The 15447-nt window shown below is 35.1% G+C and overlaps 1 protein-coding gene across 2 annotated transcripts; it reads right to left on the bottom strand.

Moving 5' to 3' along the window:
- Positions 1-9403: 9403 nt before the first annotated feature.
- LOC131077156 (uncharacterized) lies at positions 9404-15033 on the bottom strand. 2 transcript variants are annotated; one of them, XM_058014589.2, is made up of 3 exons: positions 14794-15033; positions 14472-14568; positions 9404-12230 (listed from the first exon to the last, which is right to left on the bottom strand). In XM_058014589.2, the coding sequence occupies exon 3, from the start codon at positions 12204-12206 to the stop codon at positions 9660-9662; it is 2547 nt and encodes an 848-aa protein (XP_057870572.2). In that variant the 5' UTR covers positions 12207-12230; positions 14472-14568; positions 14794-15033; the 3' UTR covers positions 9404-9659. The 2 variants fall into 2 exon arrangements, with proteins under 2 accessions (XP_057870572.2, XP_057870573.2); XM_058014590.2 differs by lacking the exon at positions 14472-14568.
- Between the last annotated feature and the right edge of the window lie 414 nt (positions 15034-15447).

Here is a 15447-nt window from a genome sequence, read left to right as displayed (position 1 = left end):
TCTCCAAAGATTGAAGGAGATCCCTTGATGTCAATCTACCCTATCTCTACATCATATTTGATGATTGATGTGCATAACTTTCTCTCTACGATATAAATCACCTAAATTTACACTCTGAAGTACCCTTATCATTCCCTCTTCCCTAAATATGTCCATTGTATTCCAAAGGAAGATGGACGCTACATACTTGTTGGAATATAATGCTTCAACGGTTATAATTTGAATAGGAATCAAATAAGATTTGAAGATCCGTTTCAATTAGTTGTTAAGAGTCTCCAATTGAATGTAAATCAGTTTTAGTTAATTGATAATATTTTTAGTTTGTCGTAATTTTTATTAGCATAATTATAAGATCTTGTTGAAATAAATTGTAACTATATATTTATATTCTCCATTAATGACTAATAAACCATGAGTGGGTTTGCTACTATATTCTTAATTATTTGTTGTTTGTGGGAACTCCATTAGTAACTCATTCTTGACCTTCTTGCACGTGGCATTCATTCTCCATCAATGGACAATCAATAACAAAAACTTCCTTAAACCTCTCCAAGTCTCATTTTACCAAAAAATGGGCATCTCCTATTTGTGTAGTTTGAGGTAAAGTTTGAAAACATTGCTACTCTTCCATTTGGACCTACCATGTGAATTGGATTTCCAAAGTTTGTTAACACTTCATTCTTTTTCCTTGTATATCGTCTAGCCATCATTGACATGAAAATTGCACTTCATTCCATGCTTCAAATCCTAGATCTCTAATTACAAGGGTGGATTTGACTACTCAAGCACAAAGGAAGAGATATCTTGTATCTTATCATTTTAAGCCTTCTTCTCAATAAAAATTGTCAATGCACTTAACCCATGACATATGAATATTGCTTAACTAATTGCTTGGTCTTTTGTGGGATGTATGATGCAGTTAGCCAAAGCATTGGTGAAACTTCCCTATAGTAGTGAAATCATCCTCCATAATGTCATTTATGTGTTTTCTACTACATACGTGAAGGACCTATAAGAGTGCTTGAATGACTCTTATCAATTTTTATATCATATTAGTTGACGCCACAGCAGAGTGAATCCTTCAAACCAACACCTGCCACAACCTTCAATACATTTCCAAATCTGATACAAAACAAATTAGAAAAGAAAACAAATTTTGGGACACCAACTAATGCAACAACATCAGAAATATTCTTATTGTAGTATGAATGAGTTTACATAACAAAGGGGTTCAGCCTCTTGGCTTCCCCAAACAAACACTCAACCCAGATCCAAAGCTATCCTTAGACGTACAAGTAGTATGTCTTATTTTCTACCCTCACAACCAAAAACCTCCAAACACTCTATCATTCTCCCCCCTTCCAAAACTCTTTCCCTTCCCAAATTTTGGAATTTCTTCCTACCTGTTCTAGAAAAAAAACCCTGCACTTCCCACCCACAAAATAGAGAAAGAAAACCCCTCCATCAAACTTTAGCACTGCTACCCAAAATGCTACACAACCCCCTCTAGAAGCATCCACCCCCCAAAAAAAGAAAAAAAAATCAAAAAAAAGTAATTAGCTCCCTATGTTACCCTCTATCTCCACTATTATAAAACTATTAGTCTACAATGTGTAACTCCCACTGTCGCTAGTCAGAGAATATCTCAAATTCTATTTGAAATTTGAATTTCAAATATGGGCCTCTTCTACGTGGATACCCTGCATCAAACTCCCATGGAAGAAAGAAAAGTGACCCTGTCACTTCTCAAGAGGGAAACCAAGTCCTTTAATTTCAGCTTCTGATAACCAAGATGGGTCTTCAATTGATCTTCCAAGCCACTTAACCAAATATTCTAAGTATTGCTTTTTCCTTGTGCTCTTACTCACCCTACTGTCCAAAATTGCTTCTATCTCCTTCTTTGGTGTGGTAGATGTTGGAATGTTCATTTGTGCTCCTGTTACATTTCCATGAAACTCGCCTTCATGATACTCTGTTAGATCTGAATATTAATAATAGAAGATATTGAATCCTTTAGGCAACTCTACTTCATATGCATTACCTGAATCATGTTTACTTACAATCTTACATGGGCCAAATTTCCTCATTTTGAGCTTATTGTAAGTACCCACTGGAAATATTTCCTTTCTCAAATGAACCATAACATCATCTCCAACCTGAAATTCCTTATGTCTCTTCTTCAAATCAGCTTTAGAGTTATACTAAAAATTTATTTTCTCAATATGTTTTCTTACCTCATCATGTAGGTTTTGTTACAAGCTAGGGTTGTTGTTGCACCAAAAGATTGACCTGTCAATGCCCGATACAACCACTAGACTTATAGAATCCACTAGAGGTTGTTAAACCATGTCACTAATTCTCACGAGGGACATTGGCCCACTACCAACAATCCCCCTCCCAGCATCATTCATCATGGCCTGCATGATTTTGAACCTATGACCAAGCTCTAATACCACTTGTTACAAGCTACGATTGTCGTTGCACCAAAAGATTGACCTATTAATGCCTGATACAACCACTAGCATAGAATCCACATGAGGTTGTTAAACGATGTCGTGAATCCTCATGAGGGACGTTGGCCCACTACCAACAGGCTCTTCATATGTTCAGCAAAGTCCTATGCTTTTGCACTTCTTCTGTCACTTCCTTCCAACCTTTTCAGATTTGAAATAACATTTGGATTGCTGCCATAAACAATTTGAAATGGTGACCTTCCTGTACTTCTATTGATGGAGTTGTTGTATGCAAATTTAGCTTTTGGTAGGATCAAATCCCACCCCTTTGGCATGTCACCTACTAGACTTCTCAGCAGATTACCCAAGCTTTTGTTTACAACTTCAGTTTGTCCATCTGTTTGTGGACGATACACTAAACTAAACTTCAAATTGGTCTTTATCTTCTTTCATAATGTTCTCCAAAAGTAGACAACAAACTTTTTGTCTCTGTCTGAAACTATGCTCTTTGGCAGACCATAAAGCCTCGCAATTTCTTTGAAGAACAATTCTGCAATATGGACAGCATCATTAGTCTTTTTACATGGTATAAAATGTGTCATTTTGGAAAACCTATCAACAACCACAAAGATGGAATCATAACCCCTCTATGTTCTTGGTAATCCAAGTACAAAATTCATGCTAAGCTCCTCCCATGGCCTCTCAGGTACAGGTAGTGGGTGATACAATCCAGTGTTTTGACTAACACCCTTTGCTACTTGACAAATCCTGCAACTTTGAACATACTTCTTTACATCTTGTTGCATCTGAGGCCAATAATACTTTTCTCCAACAAGTGCTATGGTCTTATCAAAACCAAAATGTCCTGCAAGACCTCCACTATGTTTTTCCTTAATCAAATTTAATCTCATAGAACTCCTAGGAATGCATAATTGATTACCTCGGAACAACATACCATCTTGGCTCAAATAATCTAACCGCATTGTTCTATATGTTGCAATAGGCTCCTTACAAGTCATCCATGTCTCTCCAAAATTAGGATCTTCTTCATACAACTCCTTGAGCTCATCAAAACCAACAACTTCAACCTGCATTTCAATCAACAAATTTTGCCTTCTACTTAAAGCATCTGCAACCCTATTAGACTTCCCACTTCTATGTTTCAAAAAAACAGTATAACTTTGTAAGAATTCAACCCACTTCATATGCCTTTGACTTAGCTTACCTTGGCTGCCCAAATACTGTAATGCTTGATGATCAGTGTACAAGACAAATTCTTTTGGCAAAAGATAGTATCTCCACTTTTTCAATGCTTGCACCATACCATAAAATTCCTGATTATACACAGGATACTTCTTCTTAGTATCATTTAACTTCTCACTAAAGTAAGCAATGGGTTTACCTTCTTGGCTCAAAACAGCTCCAATGGCACTACCACTTGCATCACAATCCACTTGAAAAACCTTGTTGAAATCTGGAAGTGCTAAGATAAGTTGCTCTGTGATTTTTGCCTTCGACACATTGAAACTCTTTGCTACCCTTGAAGTCCACCTGACGTCCACCTGAAATCCCTTTTATCACCTCTCATAGTCTGCATTAGTGGGGCACATTTGCTACTAAATCGTCTTATGAACTTTCTGTAGAAACTAGCTAAACCATGAAATGATCTCACCTTGGTCACTGTTTTTGGTGTAGGCCACTCCAAGATTGCTTTCACCTTCTTCGGGTCCATCTTGATGCCTTCACTTGACACCACAAAACCCAAGTATACCAACTCCTTCACAAAGCTACATTTCCTAAAATTGATCAGCAATTTCTCTTTTCTAAGCTTTTCAAACACACACCTAATATGCATCAAATGCTCCTCTAGTGTCTTACTGAAAATAAGAATATCATCTAAGTACACAATCACAAACCTTCCAAGAAACTCTTTCAAAACTTCATTCATAAGTCTCACAAACGTGTTGGGTGCATTGGTTAGCCCAAATGGCATGACCAACCACTCATACAAACCTTCTTTTGTCTTGAATGCAGTCTTTCACTCATTTCCTTCCCGTATACCCGCTCTTCAAATCAATTTTGGTAAAGTATTCAACCCCACTCAAGCAATCCATGATGTCATCCATTCGGGGTAATGGAAATATGTACTTTATTGTGATCTTGTTGAGAGCTTTGGAGTAAATGCACGTCCTCCATTCTCCGTTCTTTTTCGGTGATACCACAGGCACTGCACACGGACTCAAGCTCTCTCAAATCAAGCCCTTCTCCAATAACTCTGCCACTTGCCTATTGAGCTCCTCTGCCTTGGTAAGAGTCATTCTATGAGTTGCCTTGTTTGGCAAACTGGCTTCTGGAACCAAATATATTTGATGGCTAATTTTTCTCAGTGGTGGAAGTCCCTCTAGTGCATTATCAAACACTATGTCTTGGAACTCCTGCAACAAATTTGCAACTTCTGTAGGAATTTCTTCACCCACATCTTTGTTAGTTTTAGGAATAATAGCAAAACAAAACTTCTCATGCTTCATACCATCAAGAAATTTTCTAGCATCAACTAAACAAACTCTAGCATTACCACAAACTTGAACATTTTCCTCCTTCAAAGGTTTTAGCTTATGCTTCACTCCATCTTTCACAATTGTATAGGTGTTGGCACACCCATCATGTATGGCTTTTTTGTCATATTGTCATGGTCTTCCAAGCAAAATGTGACAAGCATCCATGGGGATGATATCACATAGGATTTCATCACTATAGTTTCCAATCTTGAACTTCACATTACACTACTCATTCACAAGTAACTTATGAGTATCTTGAACCCAAGCTATCATGTATGGGTTAGGATGTTTTATCCTTTCAAGTTTTAACTTCTTTACCATCTCCTTGGCCACAAGATTGTTCGTGCTTCTTTTTGTCCACAATGATGTTACATACCTTCCCTTCACACTTACAACTTGTTTTGAACAACTTTTTCCTTTGCATATGCTCATTGTTATCATTAAGAAGTGTTCTTCTTGTCATCAAGGTTTCCCCTTCTTCTGCATCTTCAGATTGTGAGGAAGGTGCCTCTTCCTCTTCATTAACATTCGTTGCCCTTCCTTGATACTCTTGTTTCCTCCTGGGTTTCTCCTCTACTTGTGGAAACTCGTAGGATCGGTTCCCTTCTTCTCCACATTTGAAACATGTGCCTTTGAATGGACCTCCTCCATAACCATGACCTCTACTTCTACCTCTACACCATGACCTCTACTTCTACCTCTACCTCTAAAATTTTGGTCTCTTGAACTTTGTCTCTCATCATTCCTTGTTGTCCAATTGCTGCCCTCTTCACTTTTTAATCCTTTTGGTTGATTCTCTTCATTCTTGTAGATTCTTCCTCCTACTTTACCTCCATGTCCTCTTCCTTTTTGCTTAGTTTAATCTTTCTTCAACCTTTAATGTTGTTTGATAGGTATCCTCCATTGTCACAACTCTAACCATTGCCATTTCCTCTTGAATACTTGACCTTAATCCATTAATGTACCTTGCAATCTTCTCTTTTGACACCTTTGAATGTCCAGTCCTTATAAGAATTTTGTGGAATTCCTCAATGTACTCTTTCACACTCCTATTCCCGTGTTTCAATCCTTGCATCTTTTTGAGCAAGTCTAGTTCATAAGCTACAGGAATAAATTGTCTTTTTAATTTCTCCACCATTTTATCTCATTTAGTGATTTTATCTTTTCCTCTTCTTCCTCTTTCTAATTGCACCTATCCACCATATTGAAGCATGACCTTTCACTCTTGTCCTAGCAAACTTCACTTTGTCTAGGTCTTCTATCTCCTCAAATTCAAAATACTCATCCATTTCATTCAACCAATCAATCAATTCTTATGGGTTTGAGCTTCCATTGAAGGTAGGTACATCCATTTTTGGCCTTTTCCCAATCTTCGATAACGCAATTACCAAAGGATCACGAGCTATTGTTGCTTCTCCAGCACTTCCTTGATTCCCAACTTGACTTGCATTTTCAGTTCTTTCATCTTCATCACTACCCGGGTCTCTTATCCTTGCAAACCCTCTTCTTATCTCATTTTGTAAGGTTTCAGCCTGCCTTCTCAAGGCTTTGAAATTATCGTCACGAACAAAATTATCACCTCTTCCCCCCTTGTCTCTAACTCCAAATCTACCCCAACCAAGTGGGAATCCTCTTGCATTCATTTTCCAAACACCCACAAAATTGACCCTGGTGTAAGCTATCTCCCTCTGGCGAATCTGCTTGCACACTCAAGATCTTCTAGCTCTAATACCACTAACACCACAGCAGAGTGAATCCTTCTAACCAACACCTGCAACAACCTTCAATACATTTGCAAATTTGATAGAAAACAAATCAGAAAAGAAAACAAATTTTGGGACACCAACTAATGCAACAACATTAGAAATATTCTTATTGCAGTATGAATGAGTTTACATTACAATGGGGTTCAGCCCATTGGCTTCCCAAAACAAACACTCAACCCAGATCCAAAGCTATCCTTAGACCTACAAGTAGTATGTCTTATTCTACCCTCACAACCAAAAACCTCCAAACACTATCATTCTTCCCCTTTCCAAATCTCTTTCCCTTCCCAAAATCTGGAATTTCTTCTACCTGTTCTAGAAAAAAAAACCTACACTTCTCACCCACAAAACAGAGAAGAAAACCCCTCCATCAAACTTCAACACTGTAGTCAAAGAATATCACAGATTCTATTTGAAATTTGAATTTTCAAATATGGCCCCTTCCACGTGGATGTCATGCATCATTAGTATTGGTAAATTAGATAATAAATAATTATCTAAGTATCATATTATGATAATCATAAAGTATTATTGTGTACTAAGAATAATATTTTGAAGACAAAATATTTATATGGATATTTAAAATGAATTATATATGGAATTAGTATTGGAACACTTATAATTGAATTGTGAAGTTTGTATGATCTTGTATCTCCACAGCAACAAATTAATCAATGTATCTAGTACACAAACTCACAATGATCAATATTCAAATGTTTTAACATATTATAAATTTGTATAATCAACTACAATTACATTTTAAATAGTATCCCAATAATAAAACACTGCATACACACAATCAACCACAAAAATGCAGCATTTAGAGAACAAACTTATATACCAATAACAATTACACCATATATGTGATTAAACCATCACTACAAACACTTTAAGATAGGTCTCATTAGAGGATGTGACACCATTTTATGTATAGACTGATCCAAACTTAAAACCTACTAACCTTCAACAAATATTTGTACTAAACAGTCTAGACCATCTTTGCAACCATTCCTATGTCTGACTTTATTATAGAAGAAGATCATCCCAACCTTTTCTTTATAATTCAAATATATTTTCTTTTTTATTAAGACAACTCTTTCAAATAATTTGACCATTTTGTGTCTACTTGCACACTAAATTCTTTGAATTGAACACCAAAGATCTTGTATTTAAAATCAAGTCAAAAATTTGACCATTATGTATCCACTTGCACACTAAATTCTTTGAATTGAACACCAAAGATCTTGTATTTAAAATCAAGCCAAAAATTTGACCATTATGTGTCCACTTGCACACTAAATTCTAAATTCTTTGAACACCAAGAATCTTGTATTTAAAATCAAGCCTTAGATCATAAGTAATTATGACTTCGACATAAATCTAAAATTATTCATTAATAACAAAGATTGAATAGCTATCAAGAAAGCTGCACACTCACTTTGCATGCTAGCAATCTTCAAAGATGCTTCTTAGCACAACCTATCTTCAAATATACAAGCAAGAAAACAATAGATAGATTCATGCTATCCAAATTAATATAAGACAAACTAACTGCAAGTGTAACTTCATTCAAAACTAAAACAACCATTCTACACAAACCTCTAATAATTTAGTTTAAAAAATTGAATCTCAACTGTTACAGTCTTCGTTATTTAAAAACAATTAAAAATAACATGAACTACTCAAAAACAAATACGCAACTCTTTTCACTTATAAACCAAGAAGACTATTATTAAAGTGATCAGTTTTCTACAATCTATAATGCTTCTCACTGTTCTTTCTGGATACGATTGTGTTTGTATTTTTGGCAATGGCGTTTTGGATCACACTCTGAACCATCATCAGGATGATAGAGAGCTCAAGGATTGAGTTCTGTGAACCATCATAGAGAGCTCAAGGATTCAATCCTTGAGCTCTCTGTCATTCTGATGATGGTTCACAGAGTGATCCAAAACATCAATGCTAAAAATACAAACACAATTGTATCCAGAAAGAACAGTAAAAAGACTTATTATTCTAAAGTTTCACGTAACTAACTAATTTACACAATGCTGATCAATTTAAGGAAACGAGTTCAATACAATTGCCAAGTACGGTTCCATACAAACTGCTTACATTTCTATTAAACACGGAAAATAAGTTAACTATTTAATATGATCAGAGATGCTTTCTAGAAAAATAATTATTTTTTCTTCTAGAAGTAGTGCTCTATTACAATGAGAAATTCTGCAACTAAACTCGTTGAACTTCATGAATAACCCATGTTTCTTGATCAATCAAGATACAAAAATGAAGTGAAAACAAGATCATGATTTTGAGAATTACAGATAGATAGCAAAGATCCAGATCGAAACTTCAAATTTTAAGGAAAAGAGCAACAAATATTATTAACGATTGTATTACTAATAATCTTCAAAGGCAAAAATATGCCTGACAAATATGATGAGATTCTACGGGATTTTTCAAACTGCAAAGCTTTGGGATAGGTCTATCTTGAATATAAGATAAAATACTCATATTGTCTACAATGCATCGAGAACTGAAACAACTAAAAATAATATAATCATTCAAAACAAAGAAAAAAAGAAAAAGGCAAAGCAAACCAAAGTCAATAATGCAACCATGGTTGAATGTTATCATAACTGATCATCTTCATATTATTGAACTTTGCTTTTAACATTATCATTAAAACTGGATTATATTTTGTCAGCTGAAAAACAATATGTATCTGTTAATGAACTGATCTTAAAATCATCGAGAACAACAATTGAAGGACAGCTCGGTAGCAAACCAATTGAAAAATCCATTGCAATATCCTGATGGTTAAACAGAAGTTGAGTACACAGAAAATAGCAGACAGAAGTGTAACGTCACAATGAGTCCTATTTTGAAAACCTGAAATAAGCAGCAAATGTAGCTACAGCCAGCACACCAGCTGAGGCTACCAAAGAAGACAATACACGATGCAACTTCCTTCGTTTCTTATTCTCAGCCGGCCCCAAATGTTGTTGCCCTGGGACCAATATTTGAGCCCTGATATCTCTGTTTTTGGTATCATTGTTGAAATTATCCAAAGAGCTTTCTAACTCCTCTATCCCCTCCTGATTCTTTCCTCCTGAACTGAGAGTAATCTGTGCCACTTGAGCAAGAAGAGAGTTGTTTTTCTCCTCGAGGCACTTTTTTTCTTCAGTAAGACTTGAAGCCTGATATCGCAATTCACTTAATTCAGTGGTCAAGGCCTCTGCAAAAACTGGAAGCTGAACCAAAAAATCAAAATTTTGACCTTCCTTCTCTTCTGCAAAAGCTAATAACTGGCTTTGCAGATTAACCAGTCGCCCTTCAGCAATGCAAGCAGTTTCCCACAGCTTTTTAGAGGAGGAATTCGCAGAGACCAAGTCCTGCTCAATTTTTTTAGTATTTGCAATCATTGACATCAAATCTCGATGTAAGACCTCTTTTTCTTCTGTCATCTCACGTAGTTCATTTGTCTGTTTCTTATTATCTTCTTCAATTGTCATCAACTTGGCTTTAACTTCATCATATGCTGCCCTTGCTGTTTCCAACTCTGTGAAGAGTTCTGATACCTGTTCCTCCAAGCATAACACTCTCACTCTCCCACTAGACAAATTCCTTTCCTGCATTTCTTCATATCTCTCGATAGTCTCTGCAAGACTTTTACCCAACTGTTGATTCTCATCCTTCAATTGTGCATTTTCAACAGACAATTCAATCACCTGTTCATTGACATTGTCTTTGACCTTGTTCAGCTCAGCCATCATGGACTTGTGTGCTGAACTTTCTGTTGCTAATTTTTTATGCAATTCTGACACCTGATCCTCTAAATCTAACACTCTCCTGTTACTTAGCAAAAGTTTTTCCTGAATTTCCTCAGATCTCCGGGTTACTTCCTCGAGCCTCCATACAACAAAGACTTTCTCACTCGCAAGGAAAGCCTTCTGCTTGTCCAATAACTCGATCTCCTTTCTGTACTTCTCACGCTCATTGAGCATTTTTATCTCTTTTTCATCCAATTCACTACATTTTCTTGTAAATTCTGTATGCAGTGATTCGAACTCCTTCATAAGCAATCCCTTTTCTTCCACTACCATGGAATGTGTTCCTTGCACCTCTTCCAGACTCTTTTTCAACTCCTGAATCTCATAGTCAAGTCCAGTATTTTCAGCAATCAGTTCTTCCCCCTTTCCAATCTGGATTTCAAGTAAAGATCTTGTGTGCTCTGTATCCGTTTGTAGCCGTTCAATTTCTTGTTTGAGAGACTTTTCAGAAACTTGATATTGATGATTCAACTCCGAGTATTGTTTGTTACCTGCACTGACCATATGTTGAAGTTCATTGGTTTTTTGTTTCAATGTTCTATTCTCTATAAGCAAATCTTCCAACCTCTTTGCTGACAAAGCTTCTTGAGACTGCCTCTCATCTTTGATATAAGCAAGCATGTCATTAGCCTCCATCAATTGGACCTTTAATGAATCATAATCAATTAACATTTTTTCATATTTCTGGTTCAATCGACAGACATCTGCTTCACTTTTTTTCATAATGTCTGCAGCTTTTTCCTCAGATTTGCACAATGCAGACAATAATTCCTCCTTCTCCGCTTCCCATGCCTTCTGCAACACTTCATGACTTCTACCCATCTCCTCAATGTCCTTTACTTTTGCTGCAACTTGTGATAAAAACTTGCCCTTTTCAGATTCCCAAGATAACTGAGCTGCCCTTGATTCTTCAGAAATAGCCTGCATTTGTCCCTTCAACTGGAAAATGTTAGCTTCCAGGTTCTTTCTTTCTAAATACATTGATTGGCATTCGTCTTCTTTCTTTGCAATATCTTCCTTTAACACCTTAATGCACTCCTTCGCTTCAGAAATTGCAGCTTGTGATTCGTTTTCCTTCTTTATAATCTCTTTTTCAAACTCCTCTTTCAATTGTTCTTGCACTTGGTTTTCAACCTCAGCAACTTTTGCATCAAGCGAAATCAATGCTTCCTCTCTTAACTTTGATAAAAGCTCAGCTCTCTCAGCTTCGAATGACCTGCAAGCTACTTCTGATTGTTCTCTCAACTGCATAATAGAAGATTCCAAGCTATTCTTTTCTTCAATTACTGCTCTGAGTTCATCTTCTTTTTTTTCAATTTCTTCATTCAGCCTTCTCTCAGATTCAAAAAGTGCATCTTGAGCTTCTTTTTCATTCTTTAAGAGGGCAGTTCTTTCTTCTCTTAAGGTTGCAATATCTTTAATAAGACGATTATTAAGGCCCTGCAAATTGGATATCTTATCATCATTGTCAGGATGAGCAACAGAGTTGCTGTTTGTTGGAACAGTCTCTCCATTTTCGACAAGTGGAGATCTATCCTGAATTTTATTTTTGTTCGGAGGCTTTACTTTTTTATTATGATTTCCTCCCTTCATTTTGTCCACAGCTTAACACAACCCCTGCAAGAAAAAAGAACAAAAGTTGTTGGACCAAAACTACATGGATCGTCGAGAAACTACAATAATCACTAAAATAGACCCCAGTTCCCTGTTCCATAACGATAAAGAAGGCTTGTGTCTTTTTGACTCACCAAACAAAGCGAAACACAGGACCATTTTCAGAACTTGGTTTAAATTCAAGATACTCTAGAACATAGCCAAACTACACGCTAAATTTACCAGTATACTAAATAAACTGTTGAAAGTCAGAGTACAAATAGCAGGCCCTCTGTAATATAGGCCGCCAATTAACATACAAAATGCGTTTGATAACTTGTGGAAAAAAAGTAGTTTTAAAAGCTTCAGTTAAAAATACATTACAGAAGTATTTTAGAAACAAAGAAGCTTCAGTTAAAAACACATCGCGAAACTGAATTTACCCAGACAGGAATAAGAAGCTCAAAAATCTACACAGAAAAATAATGTGAAAGGAAAACCTGTCCCAATCATAAATGACATCAAATAAAATTAACTAAAAACATACCTTCCATTGTTTTATTTTTCATAACCAACCATATGAAGAATTATCACGCTGAAATCTCTCCGAAAACAAACATTGGTGAATTTGAAAATTAAACAGAACATATACACTACATAAAATTTATGCAAAGAAATATTGAGAACTAAACATAGATATGATTACTGTTTGTTTTATGTGATTTGTAAAAGATTTTTTTTAAATAAAAATATAATAATCACTATCAATGATTAAACTCAACTTTATAAATGATGTGGTAGAAATAAAAAGCAAAAGCTCCTTGCTGTCACAATAAAAGTAAGGTTCTATGAAGGGGCTTCCTAAAAGATTTCAGTGGGTGTTGTTAAGAATTTTTAAGAATATTTTTAAGCTGGTGGTCCCATGAATTTAATAGTGAAGTTCAGCTTAAAAGTTTAACTCTGAAATTTAGAGAAGCAGGTGGTCTTACGAAGAATACTGTGAATAAAAACTTAATACATAAACAACATTTTCCTTTGACAAGTGGCATAAAAATTTCTTAAGAGTGTAGGAGAATTTCTAGCCCCACTAATGTCAACCCTGAAATATGTTGTCCTAAAAAACAGGGGCTGTTATTTTCAAAGAAAAGATTTCAAATAATTCTTAGTATAAATTTTGTTTCATGAAACCTCTTGCTCCATAAAAATAGATCCCAAAACTCCCTTTGAAACCTTACAATAATATTAAACTTTACACTGCTATTGAATCACCCCCTTATTTAAACTTAATAAAAAATCAAAATAAATTAAAAACTTATGCTCTCAAATAAATTCGGGATAAAAGACGCAGCTTATCATCTAAACTGAATAAGCCACATTACAAGGGGAATTTACCAAAACAAAAACAGAAGCTACTAAATACAAGACAAAAAGCCCTTAAATGTTAAATAAGTTCCAAATATAAAATCGGAATATACAGTAAAAGAATCCAAAAAAATAAAAGTACCAAAAAATCTCAGTCACGCCAGAAACTTCAGTATGGCCCAAAAAAAAAAAAAAAAGTGATAGAGAACAAAAGAATGTGGGGGCAGAGGTGGGTACTGTGACACGACATTTTAGCAAATCTTTAAAACGTTAAGGTTTCAGCGCAAATAGTGACTAAACACTACGATCAACAACGGCTTAGGTCGTTTTCGGGAGCTCCGTTAAGGTTTCATATGACAATCTTACTGCGAAAACCTATGAAACATATAAATTTGAAAATATCATTGAAAAAACAAAGGAACAAAACTGATCAATCAGAACATACAAGACCAAGAATGGGGGAAAAGCAAGACCCAGTAGTTTTGAAAAATAAAATACCATAACTACAGACTGAATTAAAAAAACACCCAGATTTAGAAACAGAAAAGAAAATACCAAAAAACTCTGTAAATAAACTGCAATGAAAAATTATACATTAAGCCCTTAAAAGTACTAAAAATATACACAGTAAGCACACCACTGAAAAAACACAAAAACCAGAACGAAAAGTATTAACTCAGAATCAACCTACCAAAAAAAAATGAAAAAGAAAAAATCAAGACCCTAAAAATTTCCAGAAGACACATTAGTAGATACAAACACCTAACCGGGAGGGATTAATGTAGGAAAGGATGAAAAAATAATAATACTAGCCCGGACAGGAAATGCCAAAATGAAAGGGTAAAAAAATACAGAGAGAAAGCAGAAGGAATGAAAACCAGTAAACACAAGGAGATTGCATACCTGTGTTTGTTTTACTAAGAAGAATGCAGTTGTTTCTTCTTCTGAAAATGTAATCCAAAACTGAAAGGAAAAAACCCTTTGTTGGTTTTTTATACTCCTGCATTGACGATTGAATTTAAATTTGAAATGCCGTTTGATATTATTCAAATTTCCAGAAGACACATTAGTGGAAAGAAACACCTAACCGGGAGAAGTTAATGTAGGAAAGAATGAAAAAATAATATTGCTAGCCCAGACAGGAGATACCAAAACGAAAAAGGGTAAAAAATACAGAGACAAAGCAGAAGGAATGAAAACCAGTAAACACAAGGAGATTACATACCTGTGCTTGTTTTAATAAGAAGAATGCAGTTGTTTCTTCTTCTGAAAATGTAATCCAAAACTATAAGGTAAGAAAACCCTTTGTTTGTTTTTTATACTCTTGTATTGACGATTGAATTCAAATTTGAAATGGCGTTTGATATTATTTAAGTCTCAACTGTGAGTTGAGAGCCATTCCACCATTGAAGAAGGCGATAAGGATAGAAATATTTTGGCCACATTAAATACTTTGATTAGGGTTTGTTATTTTAGAATAAAGAGACGTTTGTTTTCAAATCTCACCAAACCTTATTGATATCTTGTTTTTGGGTGGAGCGCGATTTGGAATTTCAAACTAATCGTACATAATAAACATTCCTGATGAGGAGGCTTAGGTGGTGGGTTCTAAAGCTAATTTGTGTGTAGTGTGAAGGAGGGTCTATTAATAAAGTATTAATATTTGTTTTTTGATTGGTAATGTTATGATAGTATTGTAGTCATATAAATCTGTCTACTTAATTAAATGAATATTTACTATTTATTTGATTATTTAATCATCAGTTAATTAAATTAATATTTAATTAATTCATCCTCAAACTCTTATCCTATTAATTAAATAAATTATTCAATTTATTCAAATTAATTCATTAAGTCACACTCAAAATCAATTAAATGA

The sequence above is a fragment of the Cryptomeria japonica genome, chromosome 9, assembly GCF_030272615.1.
Source record: "Cryptomeria japonica chromosome 9, Sugi_1.0, whole genome shotgun sequence".
NCBI classification, from domain to species: Eukaryota; Viridiplantae; Streptophyta; class Pinopsida; order Cupressales; family Cupressaceae; genus Cryptomeria; species Cryptomeria japonica.
Note: the sequence above shows the minus strand (reverse complement) of the source record. Positions and strands in the feature narration are given on the sequence as shown.

Excerpts from the sequence above, each read along its gene's own strand:
- LOC131077156 (XM_058014589.2), bottom strand. The coding sequence starts at position 12,206 with ATGAAGGGAGGAAATCATAATAAAAAAGTAAAGCCTCCGAACAAAAAT.